We start from the raw sequence: 19,798 nt of genomic DNA on the forward strand, positions 1-19,798 counted from the left end.
ATCCACTATATGAGCCTCCCTCTGCCGCACAAATAATTACCCTTGAACTCTGTCAGAGGCCCCCAGGACGCTGCTGTGTGGCCTTGGGGAGAAACTGAGCAGTGGTGTGGTTTAGGTGCCCATTCCCCTCTACCAAATATTCTGCCAGTTCAGAAGGAGTCATGTGAAAACCCCACACATCTGACCTGCACTTGACCATTTATAAACTGCCTTCGCATACGGCGAGGAGCTGAGCTTTAGCCAAAAGGGCAGAGGACTAGAAGACTAAACCCTGGGCCCCAACCCCCACTCTGTGACACATGGGCCGTGTGGCCCTCCTTGGGAAGTGAATTCTGAGCCGCGTGTCCGAGCCTGACACTGGGTGCACCAGGTCAGAGAATGAGATAATACTGGCAGGTGCATCTGGTAAATTCTCCAGGGATGCACTCCCTTAGTGGAGGTTTCCACAAGGACTCCATGGGGCACGCAAGGCAAGCGTGAGGTTCCCCATTTCGCACACGAGGAAATTGGACCTTGCAGACTCTGGCTTAGCTTAGGGCAGAGACCCGAGGGAAGGCCGGGCCTCTCCTTCCCCACTACACCTGCCTCTCCTTGTCTCCCAGTGCTGAACCTCTGTGTGCAGATGGCCTCCCCTGGGCAGCCTGAATTTCCCACTTGGGTGTACAACCTCAGTCCAAACCACCCAGACAGTCTGGGGCTCAGGGGTCACAGGTAGGGCCAGGCCCCTCTGGAGGAAAGGAAGATGGGGCCGGCGTGAGAGGCCAATCTCACAAGAAATCGGGAGCTGGCAGGCAAAGGCCGTGGGCACCATGTGGACCTGGGTCTCCCCCATTTGACGATTAGGGGGACCAAGAAGATCATAAAAAGCAGTGATCACAGAACCGACAACACTGGGCTGTCACGGGAAGAATTGAGACAACGCACGGAAGGTGCCTGGCACACATAGTAAGTGCTTACTAAATATGGGCTCTTAGCTCCAAACTGGAGTTCCAGTTTCCAGAGAGACCAGAGGAAAGGAGCTAAGTCTCATCCGGCACCTGCTGTATGCCGGGCATTGTGACAGAGAAGCAGGATGGCAGTCAGAAAAGAGTCTGGCTCTGGCATCAGCCTTCCTGAAGTTTGAATTTTGGTCTCAGCCAATGATTAGCTCTCTGCCCTTGAGCGAGAGAACCTATGATTTCTTCCTGGGTAAAAGGGGATCCAAATGCCTACTTCAAAGAGTTTCTGTAATCGGGACACCTGGGTGGCTCAGTCGGTTGACCATCCGACTTCAGCTCAGGTCATGATCTCACAGTCTGTGAGTTAAAGCCCCGCATCCAGCTCTGTGCTGACAGCTCAGAGCCTGGAGCCTGCTTGGGATTCTCTCTCTCTCCTTCTCTCTTTCTCGGCCCCTCCCCTGCTCACATTCTGTCTCCGTCTCTCAAAAATAAATACATGGTAAAAAAAAAAAAAAAAAAAAAAGGAGTTGCTGTAAGGATTAAATGAGGTGATAAAGCCCCCAACCTAGATCCTGGTGGGAGCCCCCTTAAGGTTGCATAACCTTCAACCCTCAGCAGTGACCCTAACGGGGAGGATTATCGAAGGCATTTACAGAGGAGGAAGTTAGGACTCTGGGATATTAGGCACGTGTCCCAAATCACATAGCTGTGGCAACATCTCCATTAGAAGCCAGATCCGGTGGACCCCAAAGGCCAAGCCCACCCTTACCCACCACACCGTGCTGCCTTCCACCTGCAGCCGGAGGGTCAGGACAAGAGGACAGGGAGCTTAAGTCCTGGCAGGCAGCTCCCTTTCACCTCTGGCCCAGGTCAGTCGGGGCCTGTGCCCTAAACGCTCACAGGCATCAGGTGAAAGTACCTACCCAGAGGCGATCAGCACCCGGGACTGGGCGATGGCCAGTCGCTGCAGGTTGGTCCGATTTAAGGTCGCCAGGGCCACCCTTCCCGTCTTGCCGTTGGCTCCGGGGGGGCTGGCAGGAGAGCCCATGGTCACCCCAGCCGGCGTGCCGGAGGCCTGTCGCCGGATCGCCTGCGACGGGACGGGCTTCACCGGGCCTCGGATGGTGCCCGTGCTGTCCAGCGGCTTGGCCGCAGGGCCTGGTGGGGGGGGCAGCCTGGCCGCCCCAGACGGGGGCATGTGCTTGCGGGCGGCGGGGGGCTGCAGCGGCCCCGCGCTCCCCCCGTTGGCCACGGCGGCCTTGACGCTCATCACCAGGACGCACTGTGGGCAGGAGCAGGGCGGGGCCGCGGGCGAGGCGGCCGACGCGGGGCTAGCCGGCCAGGACTGGGCCTTGGGCAGGGCGCCCGTGACCATGGGGTAGACGAGATCCAGGCGCCGGCGGACGCGGCGTTGGCGCTGCGTCTGCCGGTTGATCTGGCCCATGGTGCTGAAGTCGATGACGTAGCTGAAGCCGACGGAAGTGAGGTCGATCCAGGGGTGCTGCTTCTCGTAGGCGTGCTGGATGGTGATGCCCACCTCCATGTCGTAGGGCGTCCAAGAGCCGTTGTCATTCTCCCACTCCCACACCACGCCCTTCCCGGGCGCCGAGGACGGGTCGTAGTAGTTGCGGCGAACTGGGCGCAGGGTCCCTGGCAGAGGGGGACGGAGCACAGGGTAGGGGTCAGCAGGGAATGAAACCGGATTTGGTTAGCCCGGCGGGCACTGGGCTGCCTGTTGGGGTATCAGCTTTGAGGTGGGGTGGGAGCATCTGAGTGACAGCGTGAAGGGTGTGGGGTTAGTGTGGGGTACCAGAAAAAAGCACCTGCCGGTTTGCAGTCCGGAGACCTTGGTTGGCAGCCAAATTCATTCACTTCCCAGTTTACATAGAAATCCCCAACATCCTTTCCTTCCCGGGGAAACAAGGACTCCTTTGCAGAGTTTTTGTGAAAATAAATGCGATCTGCTTATTCATCTAACAAACAAATATGTATTGGAATATGGATGCCACGTCCTGGATCTCTCCTGCGCCCTGCAATTTGCACTAAGGCCCGTAAAGCCCTTGACACACAGTAGGCGCTCAGAAATAGCCTGTCACTTGTCCCCTACCCTGCAAATGCCCCTGCCCGGAGGGCTACGAGGAAAAGAACAAAAGGTCAGGATAGCCTAGAGGGCAGAGGAAGAAGATGAGACCCCCAGGAAGCCAGCCCAGCCTGGTGGAGTGAGAGCTCCCTCTCTGTCCCTTTAAGGGTGCAGCAAAAACAAAAATAGAAAATCAGGTTGCCAGAACTCTTACACTTTCGAGCATTAAATCTTCTATCAAAACAGTAATAATGATCATGATAATTTTCTATTTCTCTAACACTTTTCTTTCCCAAAGCTCAAGCCATCCTAAAGATAGGATTGTCTTGATCTTTAGTCTCACTGGGGGAAGGGAGAGCAGGGAAGAGGTCAGGATTATTTCAGGGAAGCAGTACAGAAGAAATGAACCTACAGGTTCAAAGGGACTCGAAGGAAAAGGAAGTCTATAACTGTTGCCTCTTTCTCCCCGACCCACCCTAAGACTGAATTCAGACTCATGCCCAATCAGGGCTCATTTCATGGCTATCAACATCAAGGCCGAAGATGCCTGGGTCAAGGCAGGGTGAGGGGACCTGGGAGGGCTCCAAGAGTGCCTGAATCTCGCATCTGTCAGCTTAGGCCTTATCCATCAGTGGTGGGAAAAGGCTCCCCTTTACGGGCCTCTGACCCATCCCCTCCTCCAACCCAGAGGGAGACACCAAGGCCGGGGACAGAATTCCATTCAAGGGGGGAAGAAAAGGAACAATGTCTATTCAGTCCTTTTCCAGGGTCATAACCCGCCCCCCACCCCATCTCCAAGCCCCTTAATGACCCAAAACATCAACATTCAGAGGCAGGAGGGTGAAGAAAACAATCCCCTATTCAGCACCAGGACGCTGCTGGGGGATCTGGGGAGGGGGGAGCGGGATGGGAGGAAGAGAGGAGGAAGAAGGGGGGTGGGCAGTAGTTCCCCGGTTTGCCTCCATTTCCTTCGTAAGTAGCCAGCTCACTGGGGGACAAAGAGCACAGGCTCTGGGTCCAACAGCAGAGGCTCTGTCCCTTCCAGCTGTGCGACTGAGCCTCAGTTTCCTCGTCTGCATCTGCCTGGGTCCTGGGGAGCTACTTCAAAGGGTGGATTTGAGGATTAAAGGAAGGAATGAATAGAAGGGGCTGAAATCGCACCTGCCCCATGCCAAGAGCTCAATAAAAGTTGGTTGATTATCATTGTAATTTATTTTCTATTATATGTCCAAGCGGGATGGAGAAGTCATGGTAAGTTTAGTTCAGAGGATATCTGTAGGGTGTGGGGTGTGTGTGTGTGTGGGGGGGGAGTTTGCATATAACCTCTTATACAATCTTTCTTATTTAGAAAGCCCCTATCTCATCCCATATGATCAATGAAATGAAGGAGATGAAGTTTCGAGAGGTTAAATGACCCTATTTTAGCTTCTCTCCAGCGAAGCGGGGGCAATTCACGTGTCCGATTCTCACAAATATGCTTAAGAGGCTTTTTTTTTTTACAACAGTGGTATCAATCCCAATAGCTGTGGCTCTCCCATACCCTTCCAGGTTTATGTCCCCCCACCCCCAACCGCCCCCATGTTGCTCTTTTCCTGGACTCCCAGCAGACACATGGCCTTTTATCGTCCTGCACTCCCTCACAGGTCTCTGACCCCCTCCCCTACTACTCCCCAGGTCCCGTGCACCGAAATGCCCTCCTTTGCCATTTCTACCTATCGAGACAGTCCTCATTTGGGTCCTGTGCCATTTGCCATCCATTTCCTGAAATGCTCTCCCAGCCCAGGCCCCCCTCAGGAGGTCTGGGGTGCAGATCTGCCTGTGCCCCATGTGGACCAGGGTCTTGGCGTTTTTCCTACGGTGCCTCCAGTGCAGGCAGAGTCACAACCCTCCAGCTCTGCTCTAGCGCCCAAGGCGGCAGTAATGAGGACTCCACAAAGGCAAGGTAGACTTCTGGCTACTTCGGCATTTAGTCATTTGTCACATGTTGCCGGGTCCCCACTGGCTGCCTTGGGGAATGCAGGCACTACTCAAACAGCTTACGGTCTAAAACTAGACAAGGGGGGCGAATGACTATTTATGAGGCAGAATATGCCATGGGAAGGGTGCCAACAAAATGCATGTGGGCTGAGAAAACCTGCCCACATCCCCACTGTGCGTGAATCCCTTCCGTGCACTCCCCTCAGGTCAAAACCTGACCCTCTCCACTCCCTCCCATCTCTGCAGCCGCCTCACACCCTAATAACTCTGCTTACATTTCTGCCACACTGGCCCTTCCAGGCTCTCCCCACTGCCATGTTTCTCCTCGCCGGGCCTTTGCACAATGCTGGACTCCCCCCCGCCCCACAAGACACTCTGGCATCCTCTTTGCTGCCCATAGTTCAGATTTCCGCTCATTTCCTCCAGGAAACTTCTCTGGACTGCCCTGACCCGATCAGATTCTCATTCTTGTCTTTTTTTTTTTTTTTTTTTTTTTTTGCAGCATTTATCTTGATGTGCAGTTACACATTTGCTGGTGTGATTAATTTGGTAAATGTCTGTATCTCTTCACCGGACTCCCAAATGCCACAAAAGTGGGCACCCAGGTGTTTGCTCATGGTTCCCCCCCCGCCCCATGCCCAACATTTCCTAGGGGCTCCATAAATACCGACCAGATAAAGGAAGCAATGATGGTTCGGAGGACATTTCAAGCAATGGATGAGGCTTGAATGAGAAGGAGAATTTCAACAGGCGAAAGGGGCAAAGAAGGGCGTTTCAGTAGAAGGGACGTTGTGAATAGTTCGGGGAGGGGGTGTCAGAGAACTCTGATGCAGGAGGATGAAAGGGACATCTGTTTGTCAGGAATTGTGGAAGATATAAGGCAGAGAGAAAGATAAACCTGGAAAGTTATGTCAGAGCTGAGGCGTAGACAGTCTGGAACGCCAGGCTGTGAAGGTTTTATTTGTAGGCAATGAGGAGCCAGTGAAGTCTGTGACACAGAGAAGTGACAAGACCAGAGTTGCTCTGTTAATGAGTTCCAAGTGAGAAGTAATGAGGGTATGGGCAGTGGAGACGAAAAGGAGGTGACAGACTGGAGGGACCCTACAGAGAAGAAATGGGTAGGAAGTGACCATGAGTAGCTGAATTCAATGCTTTCCAAGAGAGTTTCCAGAATCACCGGCTTCAGAATCTCCTGGGGGTACTTAACACCTTCTAGAGTACCCACTGGCTGCCATGAGGAATCACCAGCATCTCCAGGGCCTGGGCCTGGGCATCTGCATGCAAACAACCATCCCGGATTTTCATCATGCACACTAATTTCAACAGCTGGCCACACGGTCTACGTTGCCTTACACATTGGGCACCAGAACAACACTGTGACAGAGTCAAAGAATCCTGAGGTCTCCACCACGGGCAAGGGGTAAAATGGGGACACCATTTGCCGGCAGAGGGGTTTCAAGAGGAAGAGCCAGTTTTTGGAGGGAAAGACGCTGAGTTCAGTTCAGCCCCAGCACGTTATTTAGAGACAGAAGGCAGACTTCAGAACCAACGCCGTGGTACAAAAGAATTTCATCGTGGGATTTCGTGTCTCTGATTATTTTCAGAGTCCGCTCTGTCTGGAATGTGCTAGTCCTGGCCTCCTCTATAGTCAGGCCCACGAACTAGATGATCTGAGAAATCCATTTAGTCCTTGAGTGCAGTGACCCAAAGAAAAGGCCGCTAATGGGATAGGAATAAAGAATGTTCATAAACCAAGCGGGGAGAAAGAGAGGGAAGATCAGTTTTTCCTGGCAGCTCAGACACCTGCATTCCAAAGCACCGGAGATGTTTTGGCTCCTGGGAAAAGGGAGAAACACCTTCCAGGCATGAGCCAGTCTCGAAGGCACTTTTACCCGCATCTGTACATCGCTGTGTCAGAGAGATCCCGGGCCTCTCCCAAGCGCCCCACAGCCCCACTGGAATGTCCTGTGGGGGCAAAGCCCTAGAAGTTTCACCATTTGCTACATCCCACATGCCTGGAACAGCGCCTGCATGAAGTAGGCGCTCCAGAAGCGTTCACTGATGACAGAGTAGAGCGTGGGACACTTCATTTGGAATCTCAGCTCTGCCATGGACTAGCTGTAAAACTCAGAGCAACTTAGTCTCTTCCAGATTGTTTCCTTTCCTATAAAATGGGGACAATAGGTCCTTCCTAAGATCGCCGTGAGGATCAAACAAGACAATGTATGTGTGCAAGGGGCCTGGGGCATCCCCCATATTGTAACGATCACGACACCTGCCTCTTCCGCTCCGGTGCTCACACAGGGCAGAGGGTATTGTGGGGCCCAAAGAATCAGCTTCTGTCAAAACCTGTCATCTCTCTCCATCTGACCTTTGTCACCACATTAAAGACATAGAAAAGGCAAAAGTTGCAGAGAACACTCTTGAGCTGGGAAGGACGCTCCCTCACACCAGGCCAGTTCCAAGCAGCATCCTCACAGGTGCGGGGGCCAAACCCATTCACCTGCCCATCTGAATGATGACAGGAAAGGAGCCAGGGGACTCTCAAGGCTGCTCTTCCTTCTACAGAGAAAAAAACGTGGCCCGAGCAGCTAAGGGACTTGCTCAAGGTCACACAGAAGCCAGTGAGGCTGGGATGACAGCCTGAGTCACTCTCCCCACTCACAGCCCGGGCTCCCCACGTCCTGCTGCTGGAGCCCTGGAGGTGGTGGCAATCAGGTGTCCCGGAAGATACAAGGGACGGCGATGCTGAAGGACAGTACTCCAGTCACTTGCCTGTGACAGAAAAGGTGAGCCCCATCAAGGCAAATGACCGTACAGGCACAGGGCACAAGCAAGGCTCTGGAAGCAGCCAAGACTGTCACCTCTACCTCGCTTCATCTCCTCCCTTCTTCCAGATTTCCTAGCCGGAAACACGGAAACACGATGGCCAGAGACCAGCAGAGCGCAAATAAGCTGGAACCCAGAGGCCGTGTGGGGAGGAAGGGCCCGGGGCAAACAAAGGCGGCAGAGGGCCCATGTACCCTCCCGGCCATCTCCCTGGAGACGGGGTGGGTGAGGCTGGAGCCCAGGGGAGCCGAGGGTCTGAGGCCTCACTTGCAGCAAGCCAGGCAACTTGTGAAAAAAAACAAAGCTCCCATGTCAGGAAATGTCCCCACATAGAGGAGGCAAAAAAAAAAAAAAAAAAAAAAAAAAAAAAAAGAGGACTCAGTCTGGCAGGGGGACTTCCAGCTCTTCTTTGTTTCTGGGGATGTTTCTGGTTCCCAGCTTCAAACCGTGGCTTGGGAATGGCGGGTAATTTAATTAAACATTGCCAGGGCTTGGCTGAGGTTGCCTGGGCGCCCGCAGTATGAAGTTCCTACCCTGTCATGGCCTCATCAATGAGCTACATTGAGAGGAGCTGCCTGTCTGTTGGTGGAGAAGGGAGAGGAGGGGGCTCCAAGCCCAGAAGCCCAGAGATTCTATTCTGCTTTGACAAGCTCCTTGACAGCCCAGCATTCCTGGGAATTCAGCCCAGTGCCTTCAGCAGCCAGCGCAGGGCCTGGCACCGGGAGGAAGGCCGTCGGGATCATTCATCGACTGACCATTAGAAGCAGCCTGAGTCGTGAGCCTCTAAGACAGGCAAGAATGTAAAACACACCCCGAGGCAGTCTTTAAAATGATCCGGGCTACTAGCTCTCTGCCTCTGGTCTAAAACCTGAGAAGCCCCAGCCTCGGACTCAACTGCTAACCACCAGGCCATGGTCAGCCTGTCTTCAGGGAAGGGTGGCCGGACCTGGGAGGGGGACATGGCTTCCGTCCCTTAACCCAGTTTTCTCCATAATTTCACATCTGATGGTAGAAAGGGCGTTTCAAGCCATGACTCTTCATTCCCCTCTTTAAGATACCCCTAAACACTGATTAAATTCACCCCTACCCAAATGTGGGACAGGGGCTGGGACAAGCATGTCACCAGGGTGTTTCTCTCTATGCTGCAGAGATTTAGTCTGAAATAGAGAAGCTAACACCTGCCTGTTTATTCTGACTAGGACTGGAATTCTGGGTCAGGTGTCTTAACTGCTAATCTCCCAGGTCCCACTTCCGGGGCTCAGCGCACCAACCCCCCCTCCTCCTCGCCCCCCAACAGTCTGCTGCCTCCACCCTCACTTCCACAACCTTTACCCCAATTGCCCAGTTACATTCTCTTCCCTCCCCTTGGCCACATTTAATCCTCTTTCTCAATCTCCTAACATTCCTCCCCATTCCCTCCTCCCTCCCAGCGTCTCTCAGTTCCACCTCCCTGCCTTTCCCACCACCGGGGTTTAATCGAGCCCCTCCAGATGCTAACACTTCTGGAATCCTTTCCCCAGAAGGCTTTACTCAGTTGGCCGGTGTCTGCAAAGTCCCTGGCAAAGAAGCCGTTGGGAGTTAGGACTGAAGATGGGGACGCAAGGGTGGAAAGACACCCCTTTCCCATGACAATCCTAATTAGCACACAGGATGTGGGGGCTTTCCAAGGAGGCTGGGATGCCCTGCTCAAGCAGCTGTTCTCTGATCCCCTGGGACTCCCCCCCCCCCCATCCTCTCTAGCCCCTCCCCACCACACCTGCTTCACCAGGCTCCTGGGTCACAATCTCCGGAAAGCCGGGCCAGAATTCCAGAAACAACCTCCCACCCCCAAGAAGACAGAGACTCCTGGAGAGGAGGCAGACTTGTCCCAGGTCCTCAATTAAGCCTGGACACCCCGAGCGGAGCAAAGACAAGCAGCTGGGTCCTGCCCCTCCCGCCACTGACCCACCACCCTGAGCCCCTCTTCTTTGCTCTGACCTGCAAAGCCTGGTCAGGGGGGAAGTGGGATTGTGGTGGCCACAGTGGCAACCTGATTCCCACGAAAAGATGGGGGGTTTAGTGCTCTGGAAGACCAGCGTGTCAGTTTCAGGAGGAAGCTTGGGGACCCTTTCTCCTTAGGAATCCACCTCCTCCTACGCGGACAAAGGGAGCGGCTTTCCTGCCAGGCATTCCGGAGCCGCGGCCCTCCCCCTCCTCTCTCCATCTGCTCTGGCCTGTTGCTTCAAGCACTTGGAGTGCACAGGCGGTACTGGCCAATGCCACAGCATCCGGGGTGTTTCATGTCCCGGAATCCCCCAGCAGCTCCAGGCTCTCCTCCCAGGGCGCCCGCCCTTCTCCTGCTAGACCACAGCGAATGCCTCCAGGGAACCCCTTCTTCCCTCCCCCCAGTCCCCCTCCCCCCCGCAGGACCCAGCTGCGGGCAGGCAACCCACAGAAGGCAACCCACACAGAAGGGGCAGAGGCAGTAAGGTGGGTGGTGAGGGGGACAGGTGGCGGCCCCGAGGGTGCCTGAGGCAAAGCGGGGTCAGCCACCGCGTGAGGATGCAGGAAACCTTTCCCAGCGGCTGGGATTGCATGTGGGCTGGGCCGGCCCTGGAATTTCTACATCGGAGGACTTGGGGCCACCAAGCGCTTAAAGGGGGGCGCGAGATGGGACGGGGGGGGGGCGGTTCTTAGGGGCTCGGTTGAAGCTCGATTTGCACAAGCAGAACACGGATACTACTTGCATGGACGTTTATTGCGGGGGCAATCTTAAGAGGATGGCGGGGAGTAAAGCGCCCCCTCCACGACCACCTCCTGGTGACACGCCGCACGGAGTTGCGGACTGGGTGGGTCCCGGTGGGCTCCCGAGGCGGGAGATCCCAGGGCAGGGAGGGGAGGTGGGCGCGGGCGGGGCAGGGGCGCCGGCTCACCGGTATCCTGGCGGAACTGGTTCATGGACTGCAGGTCGATGATGTAGGGCGCGAGACGGCTGTCCACCTGGCCCAGCACCACGCTGCCCCCGGCGCGGGGGCCGGCGCGGACCACCGCCTCGATGTGGTGGCTCACGGCCGGGCTGTAGGGACGCCAGCGGCCGTGCTCGTTCAGCCATTCCCAGACCACCACGGCCGAGGCCAGGAGCATGGCGAGCCCCGGGCCGCGGCGGCCGCGCCGCGCCGCCTGCCTCCCGGGCCCCGCGCGCCGGTCCTCCTCCGCTTCCTCCTGCGCCGCCGCCCGCGGGCCTCGGCCGCGCCCCCCGCCCCGCGCCCCGCCGCCCCGGGCAGCCTCAGCTCCGGCCCATGGGCCGCTCCCCAGCCGCGCATCCACCGGGGCCCGGGCACCCGGGCCGCCCGGCTTCGACCGCGCGCCGCCGCCGCCGCCGCCGCCGCCGCCGGGGTCCGCCGCTGCCGCCGCCGCCGCTCCGTGGGGTCGAGCGGCTTCATGCAAAGCCCCGGCCCTGCGCAGACAGGCCCCCGCCTCGCGAAGCCCCGGCGGGCGCGCGGCCGGAGCCCCGGCGGCCCGAGCTGGGCTGGCGGCGACGCGAGCCCCGGGCCCTCGCACCAGTTGCGCCTCGGGCTCTGCGGGCGGCGGGGTGGGAGCTCGCCGCGCGCTCGCGCTCGGAAAGGCACGCCGGGCTCCCCTCCCCGCGCGCCCCTCCCTGCCCACCCTCTGGCCGCGCGGACGCGGTGGCCGCCGCGGCGAGAGCTCCCCCTCCCTGCGGCTCTGCTCAGTCGCCTCCAGAATGGAGCGCCCCTCCCGAGCGGGGCGCTAAGGCAAACGCGCGCCCGCGGGGGTTTCCCGCGTCCCCAGGCTCCCCAAAGCGGCCGGCCATGACGCGGCCCCGGGACCGCAGCTGTCGCGCGCCGCCGCTTTGCAGCCTCCCTCCCAGAAACGGAATGGTCTTTCTCTCCGCGTTCAATTCAGCGCGATCGGGGTCCGCAGCGCCAGCGCCGAGACACGCGGTGTCTCCGGCTCGCGCACGCACTCACACTCACACACTCGCACACACTCGCGCGCCCGCACCCCCACGCCCTCCTTGCTCCGGCTCCTATTACCTCATCTTCGCCCGCATCCTCAGCTGTCCGTCAAGGATGCGGAGCCACGCCCCCGGCGGCCCGGGCCCCGGAGCGGGGCGCCCGCGGCTCACACGCCCCCTGCTGGCCCGGGGCGACGCGTGCGGGTCAGTGGCCACGCACGGCCGCTCGCCTCTAACCTCTGCTCCTGAGACCCGGTGCAAAGGGTTGCAGCGATTTGGAGGGTGATGGGTTTATATCGTCCGCCTAGAGGGCAAATGTGTTTTTTTCTGGTCTGCTTCAACGTTACTGTAGTCCGGGAGATACAGGCTAAATTGAGTTATTCTGCAGGGTTTCTGTGACCAAAATATTGGGAGAGTAGGACAGACACGAGCTAGACTTGGCTATTTTCGTCATCGCTCGTTAATATGAAAAATAACCTAGAAGGGCAGATTAACATCAGGATTTCACGGTAATTTTGCCAGAGAACGCAAACTTCGTTTTGCTGAGGTGGCTGGCGACCGCATACATGAATTCATATGATCAGGAAGATCCAGGATACGATACAGAAATAAAAACAGTTTGTGTTAGGGGCTGGGATTATGAATCTCTTTGAAACAACCATTTTCTTTCATAAAGTCATGAACTTTGTCTTTTGTTTCGGAAGATTTGCTTTCCCTCTCTTGCTCCCTCTTGAATTACAGCCACCTGTTCTATCGTTAGCATTTTCCATTTCTTCTTCATCCTTCTTCCCTCGTCTCCCTGTTCACAGGGTTCTAGATAAGAAGCAAAAGGAAAAACAATCGTATATGTTCTTCGTCCAGCCTCCAAAAAGCTCTAGGATGGAGGCTGCCTCTGAGCTTCACTCTTGATGATGCCCCCGTGCCAAAATCTCCCTAGGATGACTTCTGGAGATCCGGTTAGTCTCTCCCTAAGGCCAGTCTCCCAATCCAACTCAGTCAACACCTTCATTAAGACATCAAATTTCAGGGTTTCAAGGACGAAAGAGAAAGGAGTAAAGGATATCTCAATTTATCCTACCATGAGCCATTGTATTCCCATTTTACAAATGAGACTTAGGACATTTGAGGATTTTGACCCAGTTTACCTATATAGCCAGAAGGGAAACTGGTATTCAAAACTTAGTTGGACTAAAAAAAAAAAAGAAAGAAAGAAAGAAAGAAAGAAAGAAAAGAAAAAGACAAAGAAAAAAAGCCTATTCCATCATACATGTTATGTGACAAGGGGTAGTATAGTAAGAATCAAGGTATGTGGCAAATAAATAAATAAATAAAAGTGCCTCAATGTGAAAGAAGGGAAGGGGGAGAACACGAGGATAGGGTGTTCTGGAAGAACAAAAGTAGAGGTGAAGTAAGAGGAACCTAAAGCTTTGTTGAGCTATTTTTATTTCCAATCATAAGACCAAGAGTTCGAAGACCCTGGAAACTTCCTTGTGGTCTGGGTAAGTATGGATCCAGAAACTGTCAGTAATGATTTAAGAGAATGCTGAAAGTACCGGGGAGAAAACAGCAAATGACCAGCCCAACCAGGCATTCTCAAGTGGAAAAAGCCCAAACCAGAGAAGAGGGCTATCACCAAATGTCAGACCGGCCGTTTGAAAGATGAACGGTTGTTTGAAAGATGAATAGGAAGTAGGAAGACACTTGCTCTTACCTATGTCCAGCTTGATCCTGTATCTGGTCTTCTTGTGTCTGTACAACAGGACAAAAAATGCCTGATGACATAAGAGAGGGTTTGTACGTAGCCTGATTCATGTGTAAGAGGAAGCCAAGATATAGATCAGTTGACGTTAGTAATCAATTACAGTTGTGTATTTTTGATAAGCTACACCCATAAGTGGCATAATAATCTCTAACCAAGTGAGGTGCCTAATTTGTGATTTGGAAGATGGCAGGTATAATAAAACCTCACCAATTGAGACTGATTGGGATGAAGCCAGTCTGAATTGTTCAAAGGTTTAATTTGATGATACTTCAAAAAAAAAAAAAATGCCATCATCACTTGACACAAAGGTTCAAGGGAAAAGACATACTCCTTGTCTGTGGCATGTTCAGAGGCAAAGTCGTTCTTTTTTCCAGTTACCTATTGCTCTGTATCAAACATCCTAAAATTAGTGGCTGAAAACGGCAACAAGGATTTATGTTGCACGTGAATCTGCAGCTTGGCGAAGGCTCCATGAGGACAGCTAGTGTCTGCTCCGGGAGGGTGAAGGATGGCTGGGGGCTGAAATCACGTGCAGTCTTGTTCATTCACTTGTCTAGCATTTGATGCTGGCTGTCAGCTGGGAACTCAGGTAGGGCTATCCGCCCACGCACCTATAAGTGGACTAGGTTGCTGATTGGCTTCTTCACAGCCTGGAGGTTCGGTTCCAAATGCGTGTGACCCAACAGAAAGAGTCAGACAGAAGCTGCATTGCCTTCTCTTTAAATTACGTTTTTTATTTTTAAATAATTGTAGGTTCACAGGTAGTTGTAAGAATCCAGAGAGATCTCCTGTACCCTTTCCCCCATGTTTCCCAATGGTAACAGCTTATAAAACTATACTTGCAAAAGTATTGTACAGTATCACTACTGACATTAACACAGTCAAAATAAGGAATAATTGTGATTCTGCTCCTTTATTGATACAACAGCACTGTATCATATATTATACAAGATACACTTTGTATACAACTGTAAACAACACACATTTCTATTACCACAGGTTCCACGATGTGGTCCTTTTATAGCCATAACCGATCCTTCCCCTCCCATCCTCTCCTTAACCCCTAGAAATCACTAATAGATTCTCCATATCTATAATTTTGTCATTTCAGGAATGTTATGTAAATGGAATCATAGACTACGTAACCTTTGGGGACTAGCTTTTTCTACTCAGTGTGATTCTCTAAAGATTCATCCAGATTGTTGTGTATACCAAGAGTTTGTTCCTTGTATTCCACAGTACAAGTGTACTGTATTGCCCACCCACTGCAGGACATAGAGTTGTTTCTAGTTTGGGCTTTTACAAATATAGCTGCTGTGAGCATTCATATACCAGTTTTTGCATGAATGTAAAGTTTCCTTTTCTTTGTGATAAATGCCCAGGAGTACAATTGTAAGGTCATACGTTTAGGGTTTTTTTGGCATCTATATATCCTTTTTTTTTTTATTATTCTTTAAAACTTTTTTTTCATGTTTATTTATTTTGAGAGACAGAGTGTGAGTGAGCGAGGGGCAGAGAGGAGGGAGACACAGAATCCAAAGCAGGCTTCCAGCTCCGAACTGTCTGCACAGAGCCTGACAGGGGGCTTGAATTCACCAAGAGATTATGACCTGAGCTGAAGCCAGATGCTTAACTGACTGAGCCACCCAGGTGCCCTTCCTCCTTTCTGATCTTTATGCTTTTTATTTCCCTTTCTTGCCATAGAATAATTCTTAGAATTTCCAGTGCTGTGTTGAATATGGTAGGGAGAATGGGCATTCTTGCCTTGTTCCTGATCATAGGGAGATAGCATTTAGTCTTTCATCATTAAATATATCAGCTATAGTTGTTTATTTCAAATGTTATTTACCAAGTTCTTCTATTCCTAATTTTCTGAGACTTTTTTTGTCATGAACATTTATTTTTACCAAATGCTTTTTCTGCATCAATTGGTATGATCATGTGATTTGTCTTCCTTAGTCTGTTAATATGGAAGATTGCATTGATTGATTTTCAAATAATGAACCAGATTTATATCCCTGAAATAAACTCCACTTAGTCATCAGGAGTAATTTTTAAAAATATTGCTGGATTCTAATTGTTAATAGTTTGAGGCTTTGGAGGTATAAAATTATGAAAGATATTGGTTTGTACTTCTCTCTCTCTCTCTCTCTCTACTATCTTTATATGGTTTTGGTATCAAAATAATACTAGCTTTATGAAATGAACTCTCTCTTATTTTCCAGAAAATATTTTTGTAGTATTGATGTTAATTCTTCTTTAAATATTTGGTAGAATTCTCCAGTTTATTAGTGAACAGTATTATGTTTTAAATTTCAAATTTCAATTTGTATAAGATGATAAGAAAGCAGTTGACTCCTGTATAGTAATTGTGTGCCTTGCAACCTGTTACAATTTCTTATTCCTTCCAGGAGGTTTGCTGTTGTTGATTCTTTGGAATTTTACACATAGTACATAGATAATCATGTCATCTGTGAATAAAGATAATGTTATATCTTTCTTCTTAATTAGTATCACTTTTGCACCTTTTTTTTTTTTTTTTTTTTTTGTCAAATTGCATTACCTAGGATTTTCATTATGATAATAAATAGGTGAGAGCAGACATCCTTGCCTTGTTTCTGATCCTAGCGGGGAAGCATCCAGTTTCTCACCATGAAGTATGATATTAGCTGTAGGTTTTGTAGATGTTCTTTATCAACCTGCGGAAGTTCTCCTCTAACCCTAGTTTGCTGAGAGTTTTTATAAGTGGGTGTTGGAATTTGTCGAATGCTTTTTCTGCATCTGTTGATATAATCGTGTCGCTTTTATTCTTTACCCTGCTCATGTGTCCTTACATCAATAAATTATATCAAATAATTTTTTAAGGTTGAATCAGCCTTGGATGCCTAGAATAAATCCCCTCTGCTGATTTTAATCTGTATTTTTTTCACTGTAAGAAACCAAAACCATGAACATAAGTTTTCTGACTTCTGTGAATCTTTTATAAAATGACTGAACCTGAAGGCAGTCTTTGAGACCTCCTGAACTCGTGCCCTGTAACAGTTTTGGCCAACAGGGAGCTCAGAAGCTAAAATGGCCAATTAAGATGGCCCACCTTTGCCCTTTGCCATGTAACTTAACATACTCACAGGGTCCAGGAATTAGGATGTGGATGTCTCTGTACGGATGCTGTCCACATTGTCCATGTGACTCACTCGTGATCTTTTGTCCTGCTCATACTCAGTCCTGGGTGCGTCACTTCTATAAGAGACAGTGTCTTATAAGAGACAGTGTTTGGTTGCAGCCGACATTGTGACTTCAGAAATCTGAGAGAACCCACCACATAAAGGGCAGTTTTCTGGATGCATGGTCACCTGATATCTCAAGATCGGGTGTTCCATCGTTAATGGGGGCCAGTAACACACCAGGATTTGCTATGCAAAAGGCATACGATTTTGCACTGCACATGGCATGATATGGCTTCAGAACAGGAGTCTGCATTGTGATTCTCCCACTTGGGTTTGCCATAAACGCCACATGGTATCTTTTTATTTATTTTTTATTTTTTATTTTTTTTTCAATATATGAAATTTATTGTCAAATTGGTTTCCATACAACAGCCAGTGCTCATCCCAAAAGGTGCCCTCCTCAATACCCATCACCCACCCTCCCCTCCCTCCCACCCCCCATCAACCCTCAGTTTGTTCTCAGTTTTTAAGAGTCTCTTATGCTTTGGCTCTCTCCCACTCTAACCTCTTTTTTTTTTTTTCCTTCCCCTCCTCCATGGGTTTCTGTTAAGTCACATGGTATCTTTTTAAAAAATGTTTATTTATTTAGAGAGAGAGTGCATTCGAATAAGAGTGGGGGAGGGGCAGAGGGAGAGGGAGAGAAAGAATCCTAGGCAGGCTCCACGCTGAGCGTGGTCGATCCCATGACCGTGAGGTCACGACCTGAGCTGATACCAAGAGCTGGATGGCTAACCAATTGAACCGTCCAGGCACTCCGACTCCACACGGTATCTTTCCCCTCATCTGACACTTGTGATATAGAGTCAGCCAGGAGGATGCACCATCCAAGTGACAGCACTGTTTTCCTTTGTTTGCTTTTGTTTCGTTTTTCCATAACCAGAGTCTACAGAACTTTTATTTATTTATTTATTTATTTATTTATTTATTTATTTGAGAGCACATGAGAGCAAGAGCAGGGGAGGGACAGACTGAGAAGGAGAGAGAATCCTAAGCAAACTCCATGCTGTCAGTAAGGATCCCGACGCAGGGGATCAAACTTTGAGGGCTCAAACTCACAAACCCTGAGATCATGACTTGAGCTGAAACCAAGAGTCGGGGCACTTAACTGACCAAGCCACCTTATTTATTTATTTTTTTTAATTTTTTTTTTAACGTTTATTTATTTTTGAGACAGAGAGAGACAGAGCATGAACAGAGGAGGAGCAGAGAGAGGGAGACACAGAATCTGAAGCAGGCTCCAGGCTCTGAGCTGTCAGCACAGAGCCCGACGCGGGGCTCGAACCCACGGACCGTGAGATCATGACCTGAGCCGAAGTCGGACGCTTAGCCGACCAAGCCACCCAGGCGCCCCCTTATTTATTTTTTTTAAAGTAATCTCTACATCCAACGTGGGGCTTGAACCCACAACCCCAAGATCAAGAGTCATACACTCTACTGAATGAGCCAGCCAGGAGCCCCTGCAGAACCTTTTTGTAATCTGAGCCTGATTTAAAGCCGGCACCTGTCACCCTATCAATGGGCTAAAGCAGTATACCCAGGTATGGACTATGCTACCTTCAGAAACCAAAGAGGCAGTGTATCTCCTTCTTCATAGTGATGCACACAGGATTCACCAGTTTATCTCTTACTTTGGGTGAGATGTCCTGGCACATCCCTGATTTAGTGGGCTGCTGATTCTTCATAGAGTCGATCTCCGTTGGCTACTTGTCGCTCCTCTGGCCTGATTAGCATGATGTCATTGACAGAGTGGATTGATGTGATGGTCAGCAGGACGCACAAATAGTCCAGACTTTTCCTATCTATATTGTATCAAACAGAGTGCTAATATAGTCTGGGGCAAAACTGAAAAAACATGCCATCGTCTAGTCCATGTGAGTTGAACGGCTTATGATGCCCTTTTCTGATAGTGGCACAAAAGAGCACATTAATCCAGTCAATGGCCGAATACCATGTTCTTGGGGCAGTGCTGATTTACTCTGGCAAAGATACCACATGTGGCACTGTGGTGCCTACCACTCACTTGGTTTGACTTGGCAGCTGTCAACTGCTGTCCTTCAGACTCACTAGCTTCCCACAGGGGTCAACTGATAAATTAAACGTATGTATGATAAAGGCCTTTATTTCTATATTCTTCAGATCCTTAAGGGTCACATTTATTTATTTATTTACTTACTTATTTAAATTTTTTTTTATTTGAGAGAGAGAGAGAGGGAGGGAGCACGACCTGGGAAGAGGGGCAGAGGGAAGGAAAGAGAGAATCCTAAGCAGGCTCCATGTTCAGTGTGGAGCCCAACGCGGGCTGGATCCCACCACCCTGGGATCATGACCTGAGCCGAATTCAAGAGTCAGCCGCTCAACCGACCGAGCCACCCAGGGTCCCCACGCACTAATTTATTTTCATGCCCCCTATACATCAATGAAAAATGGGGACAGGGTTCTCTAAAAACTTATAGTGCTGATGAGGTACAAGTTGGACTTCGGGATTTGATACGGGACACAGCACTAGTAAACATCCCTAGCTGCTGGCTGGGACACTCGGAGAATGTTCTGGAAGTGGTGCACACCAGAGGTAGACAGCCTTCTGTGACTCGGTCTGCAGTCACTTTTGTCCCTGACCACGTTTAGATGATCTGATTGCATTCTGTCAGAAGCTAGGGAGACCCCCTGGAGGAAAACAATAAAATCCAGGTGATACGTAGGTGATAATGCAATTTCTACTTTTTCATGTAAAATGCAAGGATGATGCCTAAGCCAGGCCGGCTAAGCTCCTGAATATACATACCATTAGTATTTGACTTCCAAGGCCTTTGGATCCTTCCTTTGTTAGTAAATGAGTCTGAGTGGAACTGCCTTAAAAAGGAGATGCCAGATGAAAAAGACCTCCTGACTCCTGAGGTCAGTTTCCACGCAGGTTGGTTTAGCAACAGGTCAATGGCAGCCTTTGTTTAGAAGGGGTGTGCTAGTGGCTGCGTCCAGCAGGTGGCGACGTTGTATCAGGAAGTGGCTTTTCTGAATGCTCCAGTTGCCTGT

General features: G+C 51.0%; 2 protein-coding genes across 3 annotated transcripts in view; one reads left to right on the top strand and one right to left on the bottom strand.

The window, feature by feature from the left end:
* The window catches only part of DTX4 (deltex E3 ubiquitin ligase 4), a 36,950-nt gene extending 25,035 nt beyond the window's left edge, over positions 1–11,915 (bottom strand). The window contains exons 1-2 of one of the 2 annotated variants that reach the window (XM_053899679.1): positions 11,859–11,915; positions 1,862–2,588 (exon numbers count right to left, since the gene is read on the bottom strand). In XM_053899679.1, the coding sequence (XP_053755654.1) occupies positions 1,862–2,481 (620 nt within the window). In that variant the 5' untranslated portion in view covers positions 2,482–2,588; positions 11,859–11,915. Of the gene's footprint in view, positions 1–1,861; positions 2,589–10,736; positions 11,075–11,858 lie in introns of those variants that run through there. The other variant, XM_019414474.2, reaches the window with a different exon arrangement.
* On the top strand, positions 10,946–12,065 carry LOC128776236 (basic proline-rich protein). The gene is made up of 2 exons (XM_053900609.1): positions 10,946–11,187; positions 11,273–12,065. The coding sequence occupies exons 1-2, from the start codon at positions 10,946–10,948 to the stop codon at positions 12,063–12,065; spliced, it is 1,035 nt and encodes a 344-aa protein (XP_053756584.1).
* The last annotated feature ends 7,733 nt before the right edge of the window (positions 12,066–19,798 follow it).

This window comes from Panthera pardus, unplaced genomic scaffold, assembly GCF_024362965.1.
Source record: "Panthera pardus isolate Hobbes unplaced genomic scaffold, ASM2436296v1 HiC_scaffold_12, whole genome shotgun sequence".
NCBI lineage: Eukaryota > Metazoa > Chordata > Mammalia > Carnivora > Felidae > Panthera > Panthera pardus.